Source organism: Podarcis tiliguerta, assembly GCF_965153285.1.
Source record: "Podarcis tiliguerta genome assembly, chromosome: 3".
Lineage (NCBI taxonomy): Eukaryota > Metazoa > Chordata > Lepidosauria > Squamata > Lacertidae > Podarcis > Podarcis tiliguerta.
In genome coordinates, this window is record NC_139536.1 from 27,039,058 (window position 1) to 27,066,476 (window position 27,419).

Sequence of the window (27,419 nt, forward strand, 5' to 3'; positions counted from 1 at the left end):
CTCTTAAGTGAGATGGGCGCACAACCCCAGAGTCGGACACGACTGGCCCGTACGGGCAGGGGTACCTTTACCTTTACCTGCAGGCTTCGCATGTGGCTGTCTTCACAAAATACCCCACTTCCACACACTACTGAATGGTTACTATCCTCTCACATCAGTGGCAGAACTGCTAGTAGCAGCTTACCACCTGCCTCGGCAAAGTTTGGGGCCTCTACCATGGCAGAGAGATTTCTCCACCAGCAATCCTCTCCTCTACTGACAAAGAGCTACAGAGGGGGATCAATGCACTCTCCTACCCCCACCCCCTTATAACCTTTGTGACATTGTCATCCCAACCTGTAACTTGCTTTAGATACCATTTTAATCTGGGGGGCGGGGAGCCTCAAGGGAAAAAATGGAGTCACGAATTATAGTTCCTCATCAGAGAGGGAGAGCCAAGACATAGTCTCATTGTTGTCCTTGTAGAAATCAGCAGGGAGGAGGATGGGGACAAAGCTATAATTATTTGACTCTAATGCCACCTACTGTTGGGCTCCTTGCCTTCTGTCCTACCACCCACCACTGAATTGATGTGAAGATAAAACTGAATAATCAGTATGTATGGTGCTCTCAGTTCATTGGAAGAATAGAACAGCACTCCTGTGAACAAGGTTCAGAATCAGCACAGGTGTATGGGTGCACTGAGTTAGATATGAGGTTAAAGGCTATCTATGGGGATCACAGTTTTCTGCTGCTGCAACAGGAATTGAGGGCCAGTGGCAGCACCTAACATTCTTGGGAAGCTGTTGGGGACCCTACAGGGCAGTCATTTAACAACAATAACAACCTAGTGCTCCTAATGGGACCATACAGTACGGCCTAGTTACCATTTTAAGGCTGCATATTCAGCTGTTGTGCTAGGATTCCCACTAGAACAATGGGACTTTCCCCCTTTCCTCCATCCATGCCAAATCTGCTCTGGAGGGTTGAGATAACCCCCAGATTGGCACATGGACAGGAGAAATCTTTCTGGCAGGCAAGCAGACATGCTTGTACTGATGGGATGATCTCCTTAGCGCTACACTGAATACAATCACCACCCTTTCCCAAATGCCTCCTACTATAGCATTGGTTTGGGGCACTGTAGAAAAATAAAATGTCAGAACCCAGCTACCTGGCAGTGCTTGGAGATAAGCCCAGAGGAAGGGAAGCCAGGGGGCACTTTGCCCAGGCCCTCCTGAAACCTAGACACAACCCTGTTGTTATCTATTCCATTCTCATATTCTGAATTTCAAGATGTAGCTGCTGAATGTTGATCAGCTTGGACAGTTATGTACTTTGGCAATGGATTCTTCAGGATGGGTTTTTAGAACGGTGTCTTAGTGCCTGCAACACCCTGTACAGTGGTACCTCAGGTTACATATGCTTTAGGTTACATACTCTGCTAACCCAGAAATAGTGCTTCAGGTTAAGAACTTTGCTTTAGGATGAGAACAGAAATCGTGCTCCGGTGGCGCGGCAGCATCAGGAGGCCCCATTAGTGGTGCTTCAGGTTAAGAACAGTTTCAGGTTAAGAACGGACCTCTGGAACAAATTAAGTACTTAACCCGAGGTACCACTGTATATCAGGCATACCAAAAGGTACATTTAAAAATTCATTCTTAAGTGGAGGACTCTGATATTTTGTACAAAGGCATAAATAAATCTGTATTTTTCAATGAAAAGGATATATAGGAAAAGCAAATGTTTGATGCAGACTTTTTAAAAAAGTTTCTATGAAATATAATAATAATAATAATAATAATAATAATAATAATAATAATAATAATAATAATATTTTTTTCAAGTCCTGTTTCAGAAGAAGAAGAAAATACAACTACAGTAATGCTGCCCGGTCAGGGTCAGTTCCGCATATTTGTAGCGTTAAGTCCCTGTCGTGCACATTAGAAAATGTCTTAAGATGTTTTTGTTCACAAAGCAGCACAATTCACTTTGTTGTGCTGGATCACTCCTGTTTAAAGTGTTTCCAGCTCCCCTCTCACCCTATCTTTAGGCTTCTTGGGATTAAGAAGGAGGAAGAAAGGAAATGTCTTGTTCAAGAAGGAACTGTGAATTCATTTTAAGTGCAAGGCCATAGTCCTAGCAAAAAAGGTTCTGAGAGAAATGAAGAGAGGGCTAAATTCTTTCTTTTCTGAGGCCAGCTAACACTTCATAGTGGGACATGTCACTGTCAATAACGATAAAGTGAAGGGAAAGGAAGCATGGTCAGAATGCCCTTTGCAGAGATGGGAGCCTGACCCACAGTTATGCCATGATTCATATATTTGCTTAGGTTAGGCAGCTTTTATTAAGTTGCCTTGTACTGAGACAGAGATTCTTCTAAGGCAGGGATGAGGAACCTGTGGCCTTCCAGCTGTTGTTGGATTATAACTCCTATCAGCCCTACTGGCAGGGGCTGATGGGAGCTCAGCTGAAGTCCAGCAACATCTGGAGGGGCACAAGTTTCTGGTAGTGGGTACGCCCTTCCCCATTTCTCAAATTTTCCCCACCCTAACTTTCAGCCATAATGTATTAAGGTCTTTGCTTCTGCTATAATGGTGTTTTCTATCACATTGTTTCCCCAGATCATTTTTTCCTGGAGTCTCCCCTACACCATTGTTAGCCTCTACCTAGCAGCTCTCTGGGGTTCAAACGGTGGGTTTTTTTTAGCTGTGTTGCCTAAGATACTTCTTTTAATTTCCAGCTCCTGCAGTTAAGGTAACTTATGGGTGCAAGGCAGATGTACTACCCCTAAGTTATCATTCTTCCCAGTTAAGGGAAACATTTGCACAATGTCTTCATCCAAGGAGCAGCAGAAAATGAATGCTTCTAAGGGTTGCAAAATATTGTTAATTACACAAATATAATAATTCTTGGTCCTTGAATAGAACAGCCATATATAGGGATGTATGGACATGCCTCACGCCGTTCCAGCGTTTCATCTGGTATTTTCTGTACCCCTGCAATTGGTTTATTTTGCACAAGTCTTTTTTATATTTTGTCATCTGCTGGTTTTGAAATATACCTATTTTTAAATATCATAGTGCACAAAAGATACAAATATCTCAGCCATCAAGAAATATTTACAAATCAGTCACTTTCTCTGTGTGTTCCTTTCCAAAGTTAATGCTAGTCTTTTGCAACAAACACAAAATAGAGTCTTGTGGCACCTTAAAGACAAAGTTAAAGACAAAGTGGGTTCCTTCTGTTTGTTTTCACAAATGTCATGATCCCCTGCTGCCTCTACCACTCTGGGTAAAGATGTCACAGGTTGGCATCCTGCATTTTACTTACTGCATAAGGGTTAGGGTCATAAGTCAACAGGTAAAAAATAGACTACCTCTTTCCATGCGAAAAGAATGATAATGAAGGATACATTCCTTTGGTTATTCAATTTCGCAGTAGGAAGCAGATTAAGGCTGCAATCCCAATCCTAACCCCATCATCTGAGAGTAAATTCCATTGAACTCAGTGGGACTTACTTCTGAGAAAACATTTACTAAAAGCCCAGAAAGAACGGAGTATGCTCAAAGACCTCCACAACCAATGGAGGCTCAAGTTGAAAAACAGAAAAGGAAATTTGAGGGGCTGGTGAGTGAAACTGCATACCTGTTTGTTGATTTATATAAGTTGTTTTGTTGTTAGAAGTCCCAACCATGTAAACTTGGGTAATTTAAGAAATCTTTTGTATTCCATATCACGAGGTTTACCTCTAATCATGCTGATTCCCCCGCTTTTATTATTACATTATTTATTATCTGGGCCCGGTGATTAGGGATGAATAACCTTTGGTTTACCCCTGAATTGCCCCAATACCAGTTGCATTCACACAAAAATAGTGAAAAATCAGGTCTCAGGAAGCACAAGATGATTCAGAAAGCAACAGAATGAAAAGAGTTAACAATAACATCATGTGGAAGTGCTCTAAAAACAAATGAATTTTTTAAAAAGAGCAATTCCAGAGAAATGGGCTAGTGTAAAGGCACCCTAACTATCCCATTGTAGTCTAAACAGAAACCAAAGCTTTTACACTGCATGCTATCACCACAATCTCCTTACCTGTAAAATATGTGTTGGCAGGCAGAGTAGAACTTGGAAATTTATAATACCCATTTCCTGGAAAACGGATTCCTTTCATTACAGTTACACTTGATGTTGCTAAAGATGCATCCATTCTCTCCAGCTGATAGATTGGAGGAGGCCCATTAAGTTCTTCAGGTTCCTTCCAACTTATCTTTATCACTGTGCTGTTTATTCCTTCAGCATAAGGGGCAATTAGCTGTCTTGGAGCTATTTATATATAAAGAGAAAAAAGGAAAGATGCATCTGTCAGTTAAGGTTATCCAAACAATACTGGTTTTCAGAATAAACCAGGGAGTTCTACATGTATAATATATTGTTCCCTAGGAAAGCAGTATCAATTCCAATTCCAAACAACCTTTGACCTGTGTGCTATTGCAGTCATACAGTACAGATAATTCTTGATTTAGTAAAAAATCTGAATGGCAGCCCTCCAATGTCTTGTTTGACTTGTCAGTGGTACAGTACTGGCTTTTTTTCCCACCTTAACTACTGACTGAAAGTAATTTTATCTCAGCATCATAAAAATAATAATACAGACCTTAAGGCACAAATTCAACTACAGTGGTACCTCGGGTTACAGATGCTTCAGGTTACAGACTCCACTAATCCAGAAATAGTACCTCGGGTTAAGAATTTTGCTTCAGGATGAGAATAGAAATCGCGCAGCGGCAGCAGGAGGCCCCATTAGCTAAAGTGGTGCTTCAGGTTAAGAACAGTTTCAGGTTAAGAAGGACCTCCGGAACGAATTAAGTTCTTAACCCGAGGTACCACTGTAATTCTTGTAAACAAGGGCACCCAGCTATCTCTCCAGAGTGTCTTCAAATATATCAGGAATAGGAAATATAGGTTCTCTTTGATAGGAGGAATTTTGTGTGATCTTTTACCGCTCGATTAAATCACAATAGAGAAGGCGCCTGTCTGATTACAGTGGGAGGGAGTTCCAAAGGTTAGGTATTGCTATGCTAAAGGTCCAATTCTATCATTGTGTGGAATGGATCTCCTGGTAGGATGGTATCTGCAGGATGCTTTTTCCTACGGAACACGCCAATCAACTGGGTATATAGGGAGTGTGATGATCGTATCCATATCCTGGTCCCAAACTGTATGCAACTTTGTACACTAAAACCAGCACCTTCAACCTAACTCAGTGGAAATTGGCAGCCATTGCAATTCTTTCATATGATGGCTGCCCCCCCCCCCCCCGTGAGCAGTTGAGCCAATGCTTTTTGCACTAGTGTAATTGTTTGGTATGCAGTCTTTTGTAGCTTGTTGTGGTTTGCTGGCCTGGAAAACTGGTCACTGCTATGCTATGTGGTTAACTTCGGTGCAGCAATTTCCTCAAGATGTCTTTTAGCTATAATATACTGTTGCACACCAACCCAATCTTTTCACAATGCTAGATTCCAGTGGTTCCAGGCACTTACCCAGGGTATGGTTCCCTTCAGAATGATGGACAGCGGAGACTGTGATGTTTTTATGATCTATGGTTTATTTGCACATATTTACAACCTGAGCTTCCAGCTTCTACCTCACATACACCAACTCTCAACTCTGGCCTTTGTCTTTCTAACTACCAGCAAGTTGAGGAAGTGGGGTCTACCCATTTGCAATCTGGCACAGAGCTGCTTCTTTTGTTACCTTAATGGCCCATATTTAGGTGGCCATTAACTCAACAGTAAGCTAGCCTGGCTATTTCAGGAATTGAATCCATTTTGGATCCAGGAATTAGAGGGAGGGGGGCCCAGGCATACAGTCTACCCACCCAAAAAAACACCTCATAGCAATACTTTTATCCACTCTGAACCCCAAGCAATCATTACTTTGCAAATCTGTAATGTTTTTACATGAGGAGAGACCTCAACTATGCAGTATATATCAAAGACAGAGTTTTCTGTGATTATAGGGCACGACATTCATTTGGAGAACAATCTGGATTAAAATATACATCTTGCAAATTACTTCAGTTAGCTAAGAGTTTGTTGCAAAGCGTTTCATTTATAACAAATTAATAACATATCCTTAAAGCTTCTTGCATACAAAACCATCATTTTCTCACATTAACCTGTAGTATGTTGCTATTACTTTTTCTACAACATGATAAAATATTACTTTTGGCAGAGGGAATGATGGGAGACAAAAACCCACCAACCGTGCTATGCATTGTAAATTCTTGCTTGGACATCATTTATGACTTCACAATCTAATTAGTATCATACTGCTATGTTCGAAATTTACTGTGTTGAAATTGAAGTAGTGCAGTGTGAGGTCACAAGCTTCCCCGCATAAGTAGCGCAGAGCGCTAATGAAATGCAGTATTAATGCACAGGTTTCAAAAGAAAACATGGCTTTACAATTGGAACTTCACCTTTGGAGCAAATCAGTCTGTGTCAGCATTTTAAATGTGAGTGCCAAGGTTGAGTCCTCTAGTTCAGCTTAGAGTTGCTAAAGCAAAAAGGCTAAAATTCATTATTTCTAAAATGAATACATACAGCCAACCTTTCTTCACAACAACAACAACCACATCTCCCTTAAACAATCATCCTTTAATAAATAGGAGTTGCCTGCACTGTAATTATAACATCTTTGCTACCCAAATTTGAAGCTTTTATGGGGCTTGTGCAATTAACTACTTAAATGCATTGTAACACTTGCTTCTCTGACAGGAAAGTATTGATTTTTTAATCATTTTCAAGTCTACTCTAGCACAAATAAATGTACTACAGTTACAGTTAATGCACTGTGTACACGCATTAAACACTAGCATGACACAATTTATTATTTTGTGATATATGGAACAGAAACCCAACCTTTCAAAAAGCAACATCTTCGGTATAACATTAGTATTGTAACTACCATGTCCTTGGTGATTCAGAATACTTGTGTGTTGACATGTACAGTGAAGAGTCTCTATTGAAGCTGGTACTTCAGCAATTTGGATGAAAAAAGTAAGATTATAAATCTGCAGTACAGGTTGCCATGTCACTGGATTGTACAATATAGCTACTGGAGGCTAAAAGGCACTGTATACATTTCCTAAAGGTGTCACTGTGGTACCTGTAGCTGCTTTGTCAAAGGAGCAGTCTATAATTTTGCCTATTTAAATTTTGTCCAAGCCTCCTAAAACACATCTGTCAAAGCATACTGTATTTTAGTAGACTCAGCTATATTTTGCATATTTTAATTATGTAGTGTTTTTAAAATTTATTCCTAGATAATATATAGTTGATATATTATAAAGGTAAAACATTAGTTTAAACGCCTATGACTAGGTGTTTGCTGTTGTGTAACAGAGGGCACCAAACAGATGGCCCATACTGTTTTATGTTAAAGATATATCACTTATAGATATTGCTGTATAGGTCACTATAAAAAAAAGCATTTCGCTTGTGTGCGTGAACACACACATACAATCTGTGTGCCTAAAAGAAAAATATAATTGTTGGTAAGTAAAGAGCAGTTAACTTTGTTTTGTTTGAAACGATATCATTTTAGTTTTAGAAGCTAAGACAGATGCCAGCATTTCACTGCGAACAGATGGTAATTCCATCTAATAGTGCATCTCTGTATTAGTAAGGTCTGTTGTGTATACAAACAGTAATAAACACTAGGTGAGTATCAAAATAAATTTTAATTGTTGACATTAAATTCTGGCAGCCATGCTTCTAAGGATAGTGTATTCTTTTCACAAATCTGTCAGGTTTGCTAATGCAGCTGCTAAAAGTTTCCTATAGCCTGTCAGGTTCTAAAGCTAATAAAAACGCATTTGCATTACAGCTACAAAATTTACAGGTCTACTTCTCTCTCATGCGTTTATATCAACAGCAACCTCTCAAATAATCAGCAGCACTTCTAATATTTGGTTCCTCTTGGCTTTAGTCTGAAATTTGCTCCTCAGTGTTTTCCCTTCAATTAAAAGCCGAAATAGCAACAGTCTTTAGCAGCACTTTGAAAACGTAACCATTCATGAGAATATGGTCTCATTTATGCTTTGGCTACTGCTAATTAGAACTCTAACCTTTTAAATGGCTACTTGTAGGGTTGTCCTTAAACACACACATACACTCAAACTCATATGGTGTACAATTTCAGTTTGTAAGCAAACATTCAATGTTATGTTTGCCCCTCGACTAAAAAATGAGAGCTCCCTTCGCTGAAGCAGCTTGGCTATTGTTACAAGATGTTAATAAAAGGGTGCCAGGAATGTTGTTAATAGAACTGCGACTAGTTTGGCAATGCAAAGTATTTTGCCATTCAACCTCATGAGTAAATCTTTGTAGTGAATGGGAGTGACGGAGACATAGAAATGGTTGAGCAAGGATAGCTTAGTCTGTAGTCCAGAATCCTAACTGATGAACCCCCACAAAGACACACCAACAGGGTTGCCTAGTGATTGATTTAAAATGTAATACCCTGAACTTCAATTTTTAAAACTTATAGGAGGGCTTACATTAAGACACTGTGAAAACCATTTTCAAAACAAAGTTAATAACAAATGAATTACAGAGAACACAGAAGGCAGCAATAGACAGCAATAAAACTGTTCCACAAGTAGCAGTCATAATTACATATTTTTAAAAAAGCTAAACTGAAACTGAAAAACTGAAAAATAAAAACCTTAGGTCTAGTACCCAGAAGCAGTGCCTATGCCTTTAAATTTCCATGTGTTAAATGAGCTTCCTGCCATGGTGCAAACCCATCATTCACTAGTCCCCTCTCTCTGGCCACCTCCATCATGATATTAAATTTGTCCTATAGGAGACAGGTGGGAGTACAAATGAAGAGCTAGTAGGGAACTAATGGGCAGTGGGGGCAGCGACAGCCTTGTTTGCTGCCTTGGGGCATTTATAGCTACTCAAACCATCCCTGGGCAAGGATTAGGCAGCTGTATTGGTTATCCTGATGACATACCTGCACATGGTAAGACTAAAGCTACTTATTTCCAGTTTAAAACAGTAGGGCTGGAATATTCCTCAAATAAACATAACAAGTTTTAAGGGTTCATTGTATTATGAACACAGAATCATATTTCTTTAAAAATCAATGTAAAAAAAAATCCCGAAAAATATATTGCTTCCACCATATGGGACAACCAACGACTCACCAACCGATTTAAGATGCAGCATATTGAGCTGACCATATGTTACAGTGCTGTTGAATGGCTGAGTGATTCATGCCCGTCACATTCTAGTATATCAATTAAAGCTCCTTGAAGTCTGCATGATTTGTGTCTCTGTTATTAAACCCTGCTAATTCATCCCACTTACACATCTGTTATAAATCTCTAGGAGTGCTGCATGATTCATGGCAATCTGTGAGCATGGTACAGCAAATTCTTCTCCTTGTAATTAACAGTAAATTGTTTTACTGCCATGCAATGAATTTTTCAGTTATATTGCAAATGAACTCCTAAATGCATGGCTCTTTCCTAAGAACTGACTTATATCATTAGGCAATTAAAAAGTATTGCTCTGAACCAAAAGCTTTTAATCAAGAGAAATACAACTTAAACTCAGCCTAAAGACCATGCAAATTTGACATACTGGCAACAGAATAATTTGTGCAATTTCCCGAGGAGTGAAATATGTCCTTTGGGGAGAACAAACAAATAAGGTTTGGCTCATGCAATGGTGCACAAAGAGCACCCAATCTGTAGCTGGAGAGCACTTGGCAAGAGAAGATACTGAGCGGATACTGTTTATCTCGGGAGTTATTTAAATCATCTGTCATTTGCAAATTCCTCAGATTATGTTTCACGTCTCTAATTGTAACACAGTGCCTATATTCTTGAAATAAATAATTGGATAATTAACCAAGCAAAATCATCACAGGATTCCAGGACTAGTCAAGAGTTTCAGTCAAAGGTGAAGCCAATTCGCTTTTGCTTTGCTGCCTCTGTAGCTTCCTGAAGAGGCTTTGATTCTTCTACCCTGACCCCCGCCACTCCCCATCTCAGTCCAGATCTTGGCACCAGCCTGAAATTCATGAGTCCATACATCAAGCCAGTATAACAACAAATAAAATTAGATTCAAAGAAGGGGGACTAATTGAAGGGTGGCAAGCAAAAGTATATGTGTGTGTGTGTGTGTGTGTGTGTGGATGCAATGGCACATTTGCATGCTCATTTTCCCTTTTCAGCATGGAGCAGAAAGTGACTTTGTTTTAATGAGGGATTATTCAAGACAGGAACGAACAAAATGCATTCATAACTAAGAACAAAGATTGTATTGTGAAACAAAAAAACAGGCAACTGCTGAGAAAGAAGGGGATGATTGGTTTATGCATTATGAATAAAAAGGTAGAAAAATATTTATATTAGTATTCACTAATGACTATATATACAAGATTGCTGTAATTAAAATTATAAATTAACATATTAAGAGTGCTTGTTTAATCACTTTGGGTCCCATTCACAGTGACAGACTTTTATGTACTTGCATGCAAAGCAATGTGTGTTTTCAGACCAGAGGCAAACAGCCTGCGTATTTTACTTTTAATAGAGAAAGGAAAATCTAATGCACCACTAATTACCAGTTAATTGGATATGGGTGGTTTTTAAGACTATGATAGAGTATTGTGCTTAAAAACCATTATATGACAGGCAAAACATATGGTTCTTATCAGTAGTGTGTACCTTTCTGAACTATTGGAAATTCAGGCATTACAGGTTTCTCTTTGAAGACAGTAAACCTAGGGATGGCAAAACTTAAATAAAAATATACATCAAATCCTATGCTCCCAAAGGTGTGGAGCTTGTTTTGCTTTTTGGCAACTGTATTCCATTCATAAATTGATGAAAACTGAGTATTTTCCAGATACACAAGAGTGTCAAAGGAAAAGAACAGCATCAAAGATAGAAATAGGTATATGTGGCCCTGCAGCATGGCAGATAGTCTAGCATCCTGTACTCACAGCATGGCCCATCTAGTCTAGCATCCTGTACTCACAGTGGCCAACCAGATGTTTACGGGAAGCACGCAAGCAGGACCTGAGCTCAACTGCACTCTGCCCACCTGGGATTCCCAGCAACTGTGGATGTGACTGTTGCTATTAGCTGCCGATAGCCTTATCCTCCATGAATTTCTTCAATCCATTTTTAAAGCCCACCAAGTTGGTAGCCACTGCTGCCTCCTGTGGAAGTCCCATAACTGCACTATGTGAAGAAGGACTTTCATTTATCTGTCCTCAACCTTCTAACATTCAGCATCATTGGATGTCCACAAGTTCTAGTATTGTAAGAGAAGAAGAAAAACCTTTCTCTATCCACTTTTCCCCATGCCGTGCAAAACTTTAGACACCTCTGTCATGTTGCCTCTTACTCACCTTAACTAAAAAGTCCCACATGTTGCAACTTTTTTCTTCACAAGGGAATTTGATCATTTTGGTTGTTCTTTTCCAACTCCAAAATACCCTTTCTGAGGTATGATAACCAGAAGTGTGAACGGTGTTCCAAATGCGGCCACACCGTATATTTGTATAACTGCATTATGATACTGGCATTTATTTTCAACTCCTTTCCTAATGATCCCTAGCCTGGAATTCTCTATGACAAAGTTGCTCAAGGGTCTTAAGATTATTACACAAAAAACTTGTTTATTTAGTTACGACCAACTTTAGCTGAATCTGGGCCAATGAATTTGCAATACAGTGTTTTATGATATCACTGGTACAAAGAGATAATCAGTACCATCATATAGCTCAGGCTCATATAAAGGCGGTCTGCTATATATAGACCATTTAAACTATTTTAAAACCATTTCTGAATATCATGCTCACCTGCCACGAAACATGCAGTACACGTAGGGTTGCCATATTTCAAAAAGTAAAAACCAGGACACCCCAAAAGTTTTTTTACAAAAACACCCAAAAAACCGTGATTTTTCAATTGACTTGCCCTAAGATCCTGGACAAAGAGCCACCTTTCAGAAATTCCCACCTTTGAAATCCTAGTAATGTCCAGGAAAATCCAGACGTATGACAGCCCTAAGTACACATTTATATTTCCACTTTAAGGTCAACATTAGGCATTTAAAATGTTCTACAATTATTTCTTTGAACACCTGTGAAACCTCCAGTGACAACCATGAAGACAGTTTTAATTGAAACTCATATTTAATATCTGACAAATAAATGATAACTGTGTTTCTTAGACATCAGTGGGAATTTGATTCAGATTTCAAGTTCAGATTTGTGTTTGCATGTTCTGGATTCTAATTTGGAGACACCAAGCATAAACATCCAAGCTTACTGTTGCTTACACTTAAAATGGGATCTGTAGAAATATTAGCATTATTGTCTGATTTTAATATATGTGAAACCTGGAGCGGTGAGGAGCGCTAACGCATTGCACCAGCACCTCTCCTTGTGCCAGCTTGGTCCTGACAATCCTTCTGTTTGTGCAGGTTTTGCCCGGCAACACCTACACAGATGGGCCTGTCATGCCCCCTGAATGTCTAAATATTCACTTTTGCTTTGACACATGAGCAAGAGACAATAACCAAATGGTTATCTTCCCTCAGCCACCAGCTGTTCACCATTGGCAGCAAAGATGATAGGAGTTATTTGCAGGAGCGTCAGTCCCATTTTTTAACAGTAATATCTGATGATTCCCTATAGAAAATAATTATTCAGGTTTCCATGGCACTTCTCTGCTGCTTTCCATGTGTTTACTTTAAACTCCATGATGAAACGGTATAGAAGTATCATTTGCTTCTAAGGTTTCAAATGTAAAAGTGTATACATGCAGATGGAAAGTTCAAGCTGGTTCACACTCACATTACTAGATGACTACACCTGCAGTGCTACTGGCAGGTAAGGATCCATACCACTTTCCAAAGGGATGCTCTGAACAACCCAGAGCCAACAGTTCTGTGGAACTTTTGCTTTAAGCAGAACTCCGAAGTCTCTCTCATAAATTATCTTGGGAACATAAGATGCCTAGTGAAGCTGTGTAATGAAACCGATGAAGTCTGTGGATCCTTTCACCTCCACTCACTTTCCAGGACAGATCTCCCTACAACTGTTATAAAAATGTATTATAATAAGGAAGCATTTGGGATCTTGTAAGTGGCGCTGTGGGTTAAACCACAGAACCTAGGACTTGCCGATCAGAAAGTCGGCAGTTCGAATCCCCGAGACGGGGTGAGCTCCCGTTGCTTGGTCTCTGCTCCTGCCAACCTAGCAGTTCGAAAGCACATCAAAGTGCAAGTAGATAAATAGGGACCTCTCCAGTGGGAAGGTAAATGGCGTTTCCGTGCGCTGCTCTGGTTCACCAGAAGCAGCTTAGTCATGCTGGCCACATGACCCGGAAGCTGTACGCCGGCTCCCTCGGCCAATAAAGTGAGATGAGCGCCGCAACCCCAGAGTCGGTCACGACAGGACCTAATGGTCAGGGGTCCCTTTACCTTTAAGCAGTCCCTCTGCTTTTGGTTTGCGTTGGTCTTCCAGGCTACCAAAGAAAAGCAGTCACTGAAGTAGGAGCAAAACACATAATTCTCTCTTTCATGTAAACACCATACATTTGAACTGTAGTTTGTTACAGGTGCTGAGAATTGTAGCTCGGTGGCAGATAAACTACAGTTCCCAGGATTATTCAAGGATGCCCTGGGTTTTAAATGTGCTTCATAAGGTATGTTATATGCACAGCCTAGCAAAACTAGATCTGCAGCTTCTTTCCCCAAACACCCACAATGCGATCAAAATGCATTTCAGATGGTGCTCTTGCATTTACTCCTGATAATTAGAAGCAAGGAGATTGTTAATTAAAGTAGCCTTTAAAATAATTTGTCAATTGTATTTTGCTTGTGCATCTCAGCAAGAGTTGACACACAAAGCACATTTGCTAGATTTCAGTGAAAAAAGTTAATTCAAGTAAATGGATACAGGCTTAAAATGGCAACTTTCCAAACCTAGAAATGAAAAATAGAAAAATACTCAACATTTAATATATCTAAATCTACTGGTCACTCAATTTTATACTCTACTGTATTGTTTAAGGTGACTGATACCAAATTATTAAAACAATAATAAACAAGCTGTCAGGTTTCAATGAGCTATTTATTTTCAGGGAACTGACAGATAAGCAAGAAACGATGCTTTATCACTAATAATAGCCAAGGGTCCTATCTAAATTCCATTAGTTATTTTTGAAACTGTTCATTACAATATATTACAGAATCCTGAGGTACAAAGATTTGAAGGACTGGCACCTACAGAGTCTCCAAATTACACATCTCAACTGAGTGTTTGAGACTGATGCTGAGGAGTATATGTCTGTACACCAGGGATTGGGAAGTTCAGACCCATTGACTAAATGCACCTATCTATCTTGTTCTCAGGACTCCTCCCTAGTCACACCCCTTGCCTATCCTGCTTTGCATTCTCCTTGAATGTTTTGTCTGGCTGGAATGTATCCTCAAACTCTTATAATGCCTATTGCATGCCTGGACGGAAGACAGAGAGGGATGTTTCAGTGTGGTTGGGAACAAGCCCACTGTGCAAAGGTAAAATTAACATTCATTGCTCTGCCAACTTTTGCTTCCAGTGCTTCCTACTGACATGTGTGTCCCAAAACATGGCCTAGAAGGGGTTTCGATTCTTGGGCTGAAAAATCTTCCCCGTCCCTACTGTATGCTGTAGTGCAATAAACAGACAAATCATATTCAAACTTTATGCCAATTTATGTGGGGGTAGAGGGTCACATGTGCACCCCCTTCCAAATATGCAAACATTTCTACATCTTGCAAGTGTACCTTTTCCCCCCTCCTAGGTTTCAATCATGCATATAGCTCTCAGAAAAACTTCCTGCACTACTCCTGGTTAGGAGAAAGGTGGGGTTTTGCTATAGGACATCCAAAATGTGAACAGGATAGGTGGTCCCCCTACCCCAAAATGCAAGAACAGGTGATGCAGCCTATGACCAGGGTGCCAATAATTTTGCAACTGTAAAATGCTATATATATGCTAAACATGCTATTGATGCAAAAGGTGCTAGTAGTAAATGTTAACTTCATTAGGCTTATGTACTTTATTTGCTGAAACTGTAAACAAACAAACAAATGTTATGTTAAATGGCTTCTCATTGAAAAAGAAACCCATGCAGGCTTTCTAATACACTACAAGCCTATGTGGAAAACATGGTGTTTTGTTTTTAATCTGTCATGGTAAACAAATACCAATTAAGCTAGTCACTTTGTATTAACACAGCACCTATCTCAGTCACTATGCATCAACCTGTGATCATCTGTAATGGTGCTCATTAGAAAGGTACGTGCTAAATTTATACTTCAATACAATTTTTTCTCTTCCCTTACCTGCTGCTAAAGTTTGCCCCATTCCCTGCTCGCTGCTGACACAGCCAACTTGATTGCAGAGAGTAATGGTAAAATAGTACATTCTGTATGGTTCCAGTCCTTCCACTGTGTAGGACTGTTCATCAGCTTCAGCAACATACAAAACCTAAAAAGCAAATAGAGTTAAGGCAGCTATCTTGATAGCACTTCCATTATTTTACACTGATAAGAAAGTACATTTAGCAAAAAGAAATTAGCTTTTGCTGATTTAAAAAAAAACCTTTTTTAACCTTAATACATTTGCCAAGAGCCATTAGTAGAAACAGGACTTTTCCAAAGAACCTCAAAGAACTAGACTATAAATTGTAATTGAATATAAACTGTACTGTCACAGCTTACACTGATTTTATGCAATCACAGATTTAGCAGATTGTCAATAAATAAACAAATAAACAGAAATGGTTATTTTTACAAACAGTGTAGATTAAGCATTACAGCTTTCTATGATGAAATCTACCAATCCAATCACCATGGAATAAGAGGGATGACTAACAAGTATTTCAAAAAGAAGACTTGTCTCTTGCAAACACATAAATTTATTAGTATCATCACCAATATTAATTATATATCAGCACTAGTGGGTTTAGCACTAAGAAAATGAATTTTCCTTAAGGTAGGTTTAAAGGTAAAGGGACCCCTGACCAGTAGGTCCAGTCGTGGCCAACTCTGGGGTTGCGGCACTCATCTCGCATTATTGGCCGAGGGAGCTGGCATACAGCTTCTGGGGCATGTGGCCAGCATGACTAAGCCACTTCTGGCAAACCAGAGCAGCGCACAGAAACGCCATTTACCTTCCCACTGGAGCGGTACCTATTTATCTACTTGCACTTTGATGTGCTTTAGAACTGCTAGGTTGGCAGGAGCAGGGACCGAGCAACGGGAGCTCACTCCTTCGTGGGGATTCGAACTGCCGACCTTCTGATTGGCAAGTCCTAGGCTCTGTGGTTTAACCCACAGCGCCACCCGCGTCCCTCTAAGGTAGTTTACATGGGCATTATTTCAGTGGAACAGTGAAAAGAAGAGGAAGGAAAAATCCACAATAGGGAGGGAGCATTGCAGGGGTCCCTTCACCTTTACTTTATTCCAGCAAGCAGCCCACTCCTTATCTCTTAACAATGGCCAGGAGACTAAGAAATGTTTTGTCTGCACGGAACCTCTTGGGTATCCTTGCAGAATTAAACCATGACTTCATGTATACAAGCCATCAGACATTCCCTTCAGAACAATTTGCCAGGAACAAGCCATGTCCTCTCATACGGAGACAAACAAACGAAAAGTCAGCTCCACCCTGGGCAAAATGCCATAGTAACAACTTTGATACTCCCCACTGCACTTTCATAATGGCGAGCACCGCTCCACTGGCAAATTTGAATTTGGCATAGCCAACAAGCCTGGGACCACTTTATAACATCCATATATCAATAAGCAGAGAAAACAGATTGCTAATAACAATAATACCTGAGAATACACTGGCAATACTTTTTGTTCAGTAATTACATTGACGCTGTACCCCATCACTTCTCCTCTTGCTTCATTATCTTGTGGCTTTTCCCAAGATACATTGACAGAATATGGTGAAAGAGGGAATACTGATGGAGGTGGCATGAATACAGGAGCTAAAACACAAATAAATGTGCTAATTTATCATAAAATAAATGAACAACATGTGTCAGGCAAGTTTTCCCACTATATTTGTAAAATACCATCTGTTAAACTTGATAAAATGGCTGTTTGCATCCAATTCCTAAATAAGCAGCTTGTAGAAATTAATTTTCAGGTCTAAAAGGAATTTTCATATGGTTTTCAATGCTACAAATTTAAAGTAAATGTATCCCACCTATAGGCAAAGTATGGGATCTATTATTTTTATGGTGCACTAACCACCACTTAAAATTTGAAACACAATATAGGTTTCACAGAATAATGCAGATGGATTTTTAAAAGCACAGCCATTCTGCGACCCAGGAAAACCCTGATTAGAGGAAAAATTGTTGGACACTTAAACACTGTCAAAGTAAATTTAATTGCTGAGCAGTTTTGAAATCAACATGTTTCTCTTGTATTATAATAGCTAGTATTTCAGAGATCTTTAATTATGTCATATGTGACTGCTGCAGGATAAGCTTCCATTTTTCAAGACCTATAGGCACTGTAAAATGGTTGTCTTTTGGAAAATACCATTTACAAATCCATCCACAGCAAAAATGCTGGGTTTTTAAAAGTTAACAGCCCAATCCACAATCCTTGGCTTTCAGCCATTTATTCATAAGTTACGTTCCAGCTGAGGGAAATCAATGGGGCTTGTGTTCAACTGCAATGTCTTTGGGATTGAGATACCTACATGGTTGACTTGAGTTAGACTATTGTTATGATCTTTTTAACCAAATGCTTCTGAGAGTCAATTTAATGGAAATAGGTAGGGTTTACTTCCAAATAAGTAAATATGGGACTCGAATGCTCATTTAAATGTAGCATAAAGGTAAAGGTAAAGGTACCCCTGCCCGTACGGGCCAGTCTTGACAGACTCTAGGGTTGTGCGCCCATCTCACTCAAAGAGGCCGGGGGCCAGCGCTGTCCGAAGACACTTCCGGGTCACGTGGCCAGCGTGACATCGCTGCTCTGGCGAGCCAGAGCCGCACACGGAAACGCCGTTTACCTTCCCGCTAGTAAGCGGTCCCTATTTATCTACTTGCACCCGAGAGTGCTTTCGAACTGCTAGGTTGGCAGGCGCTGGGACCGAACAACGGGAGCGCACCCCGCCGCGGGGATTCGAACCGCTGACCTTTTGATCGGCAAGCCCTAGGCGCTGAGGCTTTAACCCACAGCGCCACCCGCGTCCCAAAATGTAGCATAACAAGGTATAAATCACTCTTATCCAACATAGTGGAAGACTTCCTATCTGTTTAGCAGATAAAATTAAGTGAAAGAGAAATCATTGGCTAGAAAGTAATGTACAATTATAAACAACCAGCTAATTCAATATGACAACTCTTAAAATAAAATTATGCTTATGAACCGTTCTTAATTAGTTATAATTAACTGGATTGAACCTGGACATCAACCACATCCACCAATTTCATGAAAATAGGATCAGAGACCACAAGTGTTTTTAAACATGTTTTCAAATCAACCCATCAAAAAATAAGACTTCAAAGTAAGGGCCTAATCCAGACAAAGTTAAATCTTTTTCAGTTACACCGAGTTCAATGGAGAGTGGGTCTTTAATTTAAATGCAGCAGCATAAGCCTAGGTGTAGACATTATGACACCCCATTTATGTATCCCATCAAAGCAGAAAACCCACAGGTCATCCACTATCACAAACTACATGTGAAATTCTTACGTACCTATTCAACCTGCTGCTGGCAGAAATGGAAAAAAATACGCAAAACAATGATGCCATTTTATGTGTTTCGTTTGTGTAGAATTTACTGTGCAGAGGGGTAGGGTTAGCTTTTGGCAGCAGCTATACATGTTCCATAACATCTACTTCCAGAATTCATTTGTGGACTGTCAATGACCATCATAAAGCTCACTCTGACATGAAGGTAATATGTGATAAATGTGACAAAATAAAATAAAGACATAATGCTGGTATACTGTCTTGTTGTTGTTGTTTAGTCGTTTAGTCGTGTCCGACTCTTTGTGATCCCATGGACCAGAGCATGCCAGGCACTTCTGTCTTCCACTGCCTCCCGCAGTTTGGTCAAACTCATGCTGGTAGCTTCGAAGACACTATCCAACCATCTCGTTCTCTGTTGTCCCCTTCTCCTTGTGCCCTCCATCTTTCCCAACATCAGGGACTTTTCCAGTGAGTCTTCTCTTCTCATGAGGTGGCCAAAGTATTGGAGCCTCAGCTTCACAATCTGTCCTTCCAGTGAGCACTCAGGGCTGATTTCCTTAAGAATGGATACGTTTGATCTTCTTGCAGTCCATGGGACTCTCCAGAGTCTCCTCCAGCACCATAATTCAAAAGCATCAATTCTTCGGCGATCAGCCTTCTTTATGGTCCAGCTCTCACTTCCATACATCACTACGGGGAAAACCATGGCTTTAACTATACGAACCTTTGTTGGTAAGGTGATGTCTCTGCTTTTTAAGATGCTGTCTAGGTTTGCCATCGCCTTTCTCCCAAGGAGCAGGCGTCTTTTAATTTCGTGGCTGCTGTCACCATCTGCAGTGATCATGGAGCCCAAGAAAGTAAAATCTCTCACTGCCTCCATTTCTTCCCCTTCTATTTGCCAGAAGGTGATGGGACCAGTGGCCATGATATTCGTTTTTTTGATGTTGAGCTTCAGACCATATTTTGCGCTCTCCTCTTTCACCCTCATTAAAAGGTTCTTTAATTCCTCCTCACTTTCTGCCATCAAGGTTGTGTCATCTGCATATCTGAGGTTGTTGATATTTCTTCCGGCGATCTTAATTCTGGCTAGGGATTCATCCAGCCCAGCCTTTCGCATAATGAATTCTGCATATAAGTTAAATAAGCAGGGGGACAATATACAGCCTTGCCGTACTCCTTTCCCAATTTTGAACCAATCAGTTGTTCCATATCCAGTTCTAACTGTAGCTTCTTGTCCCACATAGAGATTTCTCAGGAGACAGATGAGGTGATCAGGCACTCCCATTGCTTTAAGAACTTGCCATAGTTTGCTGTGGTCGACACAGTCAAAGGCTTTTGCATAGTCAATGAAGCAGAAGTAGATGTCTTTCTGGAACTCTCTAGCTTTCTCCATAATCCAGCGCATGTTTGCAATTTGGTCTCTGGTTCCTCTGCCTCTTCTAAATCCAGCTTGCACTTCTGGGAGTTCTCGGTCCACATACTGCTTAAGCCTGCCTTGTAGAATTTTAAGCATAACCTTGCTAGCGTGTGAAATGAGTGCAATTGTGCGGTAGTTGGAGCATTCTTTGGCACTTCCCTTCTTTGGGATTGGGATGTAGACTGATCTTCTCCAATCCTCTGGCCACTGCTGAGTTTTCCAAATTTTCTGGCATATTGAGTGTAGCACCTTAACAGCATCATCTTTTAAAATTTTAAATAGTTCAGCTGGAATATCATCACTTCCACTGGCCTTGTTATTAGCAATGCTTTCTAAGACCCATTTGACTTCACTCTCCAGGATGTCTGGCTCAAGGTCAGCAACCACACTACTTGGGGTATACGAGACATCCATTTCTTTCTGGTATAGTTCCTCTGTGTATTCTTGCCACCTCTTCTTGATGTCTTCTGCTTCTGTTAGGTCCTTTCCACTTTTGTCTTTTATTATGGAAATCTTTGTACGAAATGTTCCTTTCATATCTCCAATTTTCTTGAACAGATCTCTGGTTTTCCCCATTCTATTGTTTTCCTCTATTTCTTTGCATTGCTCGTTTAAGAAGGCCTTCTTGTCTCTTGCTATTTTTTGGAAATCTGCATTCAATTTCCTGTATCTTTCACTATCTCCCTCACATTTTGCTTGCCTTCTCTCCCCCGTTATTTGTAAGGCCTCGTTGGACAACCACTTTGCTTTCTTGCATTTCCTTTTCATTGGGATGGTTTTAGTTGCTGCCACTTGTATAATGTTACGAGCCTCCATCCATAGTTCTTCAGGCACTCTGTCCACCAAATCTAAATCCTTAAACCTGTTCCTCACTTCCACTGTGTATTCATAAGGGATTAGACTTAGATTGTATCTTACCAGCCCAGTGGTTTTTCCTACTTTCTTCAATTTAATCTTGAATTTTGCTATAAGAAGCTGATGATCTGAGCCACAGTCAGCTCCAGGTCTTGTTTTTGCTGACTGTATAGAGCTTCTCCATCTTTGGCTGCAGAGAATATAATCAATCTGATTTCGATGCTGTCCATCTGGTGATGTCCATGTGTAGAGTCGTCTCTTGTGTTGTTGGAAAAGAGTGTTTGTGATGACCAGCTTGTTCTCTTGGCAGAACTCTATTAGCCTTTGCCCTGCTTCGTTTTGAACTCAAGGCCAAACTTGCCAGTTGTTCCTTTTATCTCTTGGCTCCCTACTTTAGCACCCTACTGTCTTAAGACTCTGTAAATAAGACTACTCTAAATGTACTATAGTTTAAGCACAGTTATTATGAGGAAATACTAGTGAATTTAAATTGTTAAGAAGATGGCAAAGAATCCTATAATAGCACTTATAAGGTGAAACCTAAATGAACAAGCAATGTCAAGGAGTAAGGTTTGAAAGGCATATTCTGAAAGAAAAATCTAAGTCTTGAAAATGAGTTTACAAGGGTTAACAATTACCTGCCTCTGCTGTTCTCTGTGACGTCCAACGAGAAAATGTGCTGCCGGCCATATTGACTGATAAAACACGGAACTCATATACTGTGAATGGCTCCAAATCAGTGATGTTGGTGCTAGTAAGAGGTGGTTTCAAAGCATTCTCATTGGCAGATTCTATCACTGGGTGAGGACTGAACCACCCACTTGTTTCAAAAACACGATTTTCAGGAGGAATATGTGTTCCATCCGACTGTCGGGTTCCTCTCATATATAGTTCATATCTAATAATTATACCTAGAAATAACAGTGGTTTACCAAAGATATGTTAGCCAGAAAGGATCTAAAATACTTCTGTTTCTAGTACCACCTACTGGTAGAAACATTGTCCACTGATAGCACCGTATAAATACAACTACAACCATAATACATTGCAAAACCTGCCCTCCCACAAGCTTGAGGAATTTAATTCCTATGGATTCTGATAGACTCTTCCAACTGCACTTCAAATTTTGATGAGTTTTCATCTCAAAGCAACAAGTTTAAGAGAAATTTTGTTTAAGAATGCTTGCATTAGGAGTGGGAAGCCTTAGTCCCAGAAGTAAATGTCAAACCACCAAACACTCTGCTTATCTCTGTGATCCTTGGTACTATACTGTTCACAGGTGGTGCTGTGGTCTAAAACACTGAGCCTCTTGGGCTTGCTGATCGCAAGGTTGGTCTGCCAACCTAGCAGTTCAAAAGCATGCCAGGGCAAGTAGATAAATAGGTAGCACTGCAGCAGGAAAGTAAACAGTGTTTCCATGCACTCTGGCACTTCTCATGGTCCTCCAAGTGCCAGTAGCAATTTAGTCATGCTGGCCACATGATCCAGAAAGCTGTATGTGGACAAATGCTGGCTCCCTTGGCCTGAAAAGTGAGATAAGCACCATAGTCGCCTTTGACTAGACTTAACCATCCAGGGGCCCTTTACCATTACCTACCCCTCACCAGCCCCTCTTACTTCTCCTGGGGAGAAAAGGTTGTGCACAGTAAAAATAATATTTTTAAAATGCACTTATGTGAGCAAAACATGCTGTACCTACTTAAGCAAAAGAAATAGAATCCTACCATTTGCTTTATTGGGTGGGTTCCATTCTATAGCCAATGACGTAGAGTTGATAGTTTGTACAACTGGAGGATGCTGCTGTTCAGGTGGGGCCTGTGCAGTAACGATTGCCACCTCCTGGCTCTGCAAACAGCCTCCACGGGTACACGCTTGAACATAAAAACTGTATTTTGTAAATGGGACCAGATTCCAGACAGTTGTTGAGGTTTCTAAGCCTTCATACTGGTCACAGGCCTGAAGGTCAGGTAAAGAAGTGCATGTCAATACATATTTCTCTATTGGACCAGAGTCGTTTGATAGGCTTGTCCAGCTGAATGAAACAGAGTGTGGTCCAACAGGAATAACTGGGTTTAAATGCAAGTTTCCTACAGGTATCCCAGGCTGTGTTCTGTATGTCAAGGCTGCACTGCTTGTAGATCCATGGACATTGCTGGCCTCAAGGTGGTATGAATAGAAGGAATAGGGAGATAGAGAGGTATCTGTGAAGATCTGGATGCCTATAATATAAACATAAAAAGTTATATTTCGGTAGTCAGATCCCAAGGAGCCACATGCAAATTTCTCATTTTTATTTTTTTATTATTTTGTAATTACCAGTGCTGGGAGGGTGATCAGGTAATGGCCTCCCCCACTGCCACTGGTAAACTTGAATAAAATATTCCTTGCTTTAGTAAAGTCTCAATAAATTTAATTTCATTAATAAACAGTAATGGTTGTTTTTGCGTTATTTTATGTATCAAATAGCTGCACCATGTAATAATGTGTTATCTGAAAGCATCAGAGTTACAGAAGAAAAAGAATGGGTTTTTTTTCCTCCATCTATTGCCTATTCCTTCCTTCTAAAAGAACTCTCAAAATCTTTTCACATTAATGTTGCAAAGCCATCAGTCAAATAATCAGGCCCGGTTTGGAGACTACTGTTAATTTTCCTTGAAAAGTTCAATGCTTCTACATTTGTAATTTGAAACTCTCATTTAGTACTAAGACCTGTATGCACGCTGTTGCACTTAGGTGGTGTCCCCTGTGTGTCTTACAGATGCTACACACATACTAAGAATATAGTCATAAACATAAGAATCTGGCAGCATTAACAAATTTATCTTAGTATTCAAATGCCAAACAGTAGATTATATTCACATCATTAATTATCATGATTGTCAGGAAATGTCAGAATGGTAATTTTTTTTTAAGGAACAGTTGTGGCTTTAGAAAATAATGATTTGTTGAACAAGCCTATATCAGTCTCTGATTAGGAAACCAGTAGTTAGTTAATGTTTTAAGAGCAGCTGCTCATCGATGTTAATATGATTTCGAAATGGCATCAGCACACTATTCTAGAAGGATTGCTCCATTCAATTCCAAGAATATAGCAGGGACTTTAGTAAACCTCTAGGATATACATTTGAATTGCTAAACACTCTTGTTAGGATATGAAAGATGTAAAGCATAATTTATCCCAGAATAGTTCAGTAAGATAGTGTATGTACATAGAAAAGTGTCAGAATCTGAACTTGAAGCAAGTACTAAACTTAGGACTTCAGCAGCTGGAGGACCAGGACTCATTCTGTACACTACTACCAATCTCTAGGTAATAAAAAGAGTAATGCAAGCATATGACAGCCAAAATGATCTATTGGCTAGAGTGCTGGACTTAGGCTGGAGACACTTGGGTTTAAATCCCTGCTCAGCCATGAAGTTCATGGGGTGACTGCGGATCAGTCAGTCTCTTAGCCTGACCTCCCTCACATGATTTTACACTTGTGATTTCAAGGATACTTGACTTCTTTTGGAGGACAGATAAACATGTGATATAGATATAAGCGACTAGACCTAATCTGCCCACATAATGTTTTCCCTCTAAAACCTAGCACAGACCCAATTCAAATAACCACTACCCGGACTATTATACAACTTAAGACACTTTCCTCAAGGTGAGGGGATAGCAAACAGCTCTTCAACCCCCTCCCCTCCAGTATGATGAGCAAGAGAGGATGTGGTGAAGCCTTTCATTTATTTAATATCCCTTCTCCTGCACAAGCAAGACACAAGGACGTAGGAGTGAGTAACTGAGGTGCTTAAGAAGAAGTTGCTGCCATGCCACAGAATCTTTTGCCATTCACACGGCGGGTGGTGGTGGTTAAAGAGACCACTTTACCTGTTCCTTGGTATAGATGAAAGTGAGTCAGTAAGGGGAGTTAATTTTGTTGGATTTGCTCATTTGAAAATATGGCTGCTCACCAGGAAATGGTAAAATCACTTGATACCAGAGCTAAACTGACTGCCTAGAGGAAGGAAGGCTTGTAAGCAAGTCTTGGATGGAGTACCAGCGGGCCCTAACGTTATTAGAAGGTATCACTATCTGGACAGGGGTAGCCTAACTTCTATGCTCAGGTAACATCTAGGTTATACTTAGGGCTGCCTCTGAAGACAATTCAGAAACTTCAGCTAGTGCAGAATTTGGTAGTCAGGTTGCTCAACAGGTCAAGACGGTTTGAGCATCTTAACTGATCCTGGCCCGACTGCACTGGCTGCCAATTAGTTTCAGGGCCAATGCAAAGCACTGCTTTTGACCTATAAACCTTAAACAGCTCAGGGCTACAATAACTCAAGGATGGCCTTCCTCCATTTGAACGGAACTGGACCCTATGATCATCATCTGATGCCCTTCTTTGTGTGCCTCCCCCATAAGAGGTCTGGAGGATGGCAACACAAGAACAGACTTTTTCTGTGGTGGCTTCCCATTTGTGGAATGCTCTCTCCAGGGAGGCTCTCCTTCATCATTCACTCACAGAATCATAGCCTAGTAGAGTTGGACAGCAGCACGAAGTTTCTACCAGCAATGCAGGAATCTTTTGCCCAGTGTTCTGCTCGAACCCACAACCCTGTGATTAAGAGACTCATCCTCTATTGAGTCAACCCAGCCTTCATTACATATTTTTAGGCTCCAGGTGAAAAAAAATTCTCTATAACCAGGACTTTGGCTGATTCTATGGCCTTTAAATATGTTTTTTTTTGGGGGGGGGTTATTTTTGATTTTTTTAATTATGTATTTTATGTTCTCATTTTGTATTTTTATGCTGTGAACGGCCCTGTGAAGGGTGGTATACAAATTCAAATACATACATACATACAGTGAAATATACATAGGTAGTATTCATGAGCACTCACGGTAAGGGTAGTTATCCTCTGTCATATAGATTTGACTCGCATTTCTATACAGCCTGTACACAAGCCAGTTTGAATTTGGAGAATCAGGTGGATTCCAAACAAGTCTGATAGCAGAAGAATTTACAACTTCTCCTCCTGGCGGCGGCTGCTGAGAAGGAGCTGGATTATAACGCAATAAAAGCCATATTTAGGCATCAAGACAACCAAACTTCATAAGCAGAAGTGCATTTAAAAAATGAAAAGAAACAGTTTCTTCTAGCAGAAGAAAATGATATGAAACAGAAGAGCTGTGTTTCACCAGTACAATCTTAAGAAAAGCCAAAACAAAGCAGCCAGCATACATTAGAAATCACTATGCAAAACATCTAAAATAGCATAATTCTGGCTGAAAATCTGCACAATGCACACATACAGAGCAAACATACAGATGCAGAGACATCTGAAAGAAGTACGTAGATCCCTTGCTTAAAGCTGCCTCTCCACTCCCATCCTAATTCTGGTCTTTTTCTATGTATTCCCTGCAGACACCCACAAGCTTGTTTTCCCTTCAGATGTCTGTTTATGTAAGCTGCTTGTGGAGAAACTGACACAGACTCAATACAGATGACCAACTTACTCAGTTGAAAGATATTCTACTATGACTTTTATTATTTTTCCATATTAATGAAAATGTGGTGGGCTTTTCCCCCTGCCAAATGTTCTAATGTGCGATGAACACTGAGGACCTCATCAAGTTATAAGGCTTCCCCACAAAAAATTCACCACAGTAACAGTACTCTTCAGCATGTGACAATGGCTGGGGAAGATATTTCCTCAAGCCATAGCGTCAACTCACAACCTGGTGTCAACTAGAGTTTTTTTGGACTACAACTCCCATGATCCATTGCCATTGGCCATACTAGCTGAGACTGGTGGGAGTTGCAGTCCAAAATCCCTGTAGAGGCCCAAACTATAGAGGATTGCTGTACTGTCTTTTTAAAAAAGAAACATCTTGCCTTTTCTGCTTTCTTCCCTTAGATGTCAGATTTTAAATCTTAATTCCTATTCTGAGCTTTGCTAATATATTTTGAAGCATTATCAGGCTTGTGAGATATTTTACATTTTAAATATCTTAAATATTTATTTAAGTTTTAATATGTACATGAACACCCTTTAATGTATGAATAAAACTCCTCACTTGCAGACTTAAAAAATTGGTTGTGTATTGCTGGAATATAGCGAGCATGAAAAAGAAGGAAGAAATATACATAAAGGTGATGTCTTGTTCCCACAATAAATGATTATTTAAATAATAAATTTAACCCCATAAGGGCCAGATAACTACAGTATGTTTTAGGGTTTTGTTTTTAAGTGAGAAACTGTAGTCATACCTTGTGGTTCCTTGTGTTGTATGATGAAGGGACAGTGTGGGGTATGTGTACATATATTGATCTTGATTTTAAGGTGTGAAATTACGCACAATACAC

At 40.0% G+C, this 27,419-nt stretch overlaps 1 protein-coding gene across 5 annotated transcripts in view; it reads right to left on the reverse strand.

The window, feature by feature from the left end:
- Positions 1 to 27,419, reverse strand: part of USH2A (usherin) — a 418,893-nt gene that overhangs the window by 308,630 nt on the left and 82,844 nt on the right. For all 5 annotated transcript variants that reach the window (XM_083433263.1, XM_083433262.1, XM_083433261.1 and 2 more), the window contains exons 16-21: positions 25,954 to 26,112; positions 22,788 to 23,282; positions 21,702 to 21,974; positions 16,908 to 17,065; positions 15,411 to 15,555; positions 4,078 to 4,308 (exon numbers count right to left, since the gene is read on the reverse strand). In XM_083433263.1, the coding sequence (XP_083289389.1) occupies positions 4,078 to 4,308; positions 15,411 to 15,555; positions 16,908 to 17,065; positions 21,702 to 21,974; positions 22,788 to 23,282; positions 25,954 to 26,112 (1,461 nt within the window). The remainder of the gene's footprint in view (positions 1 to 4,077; positions 4,309 to 15,410; positions 15,556 to 16,907; positions 17,066 to 21,701; positions 21,975 to 22,787; positions 23,283 to 25,953; positions 26,113 to 27,419) is intronic.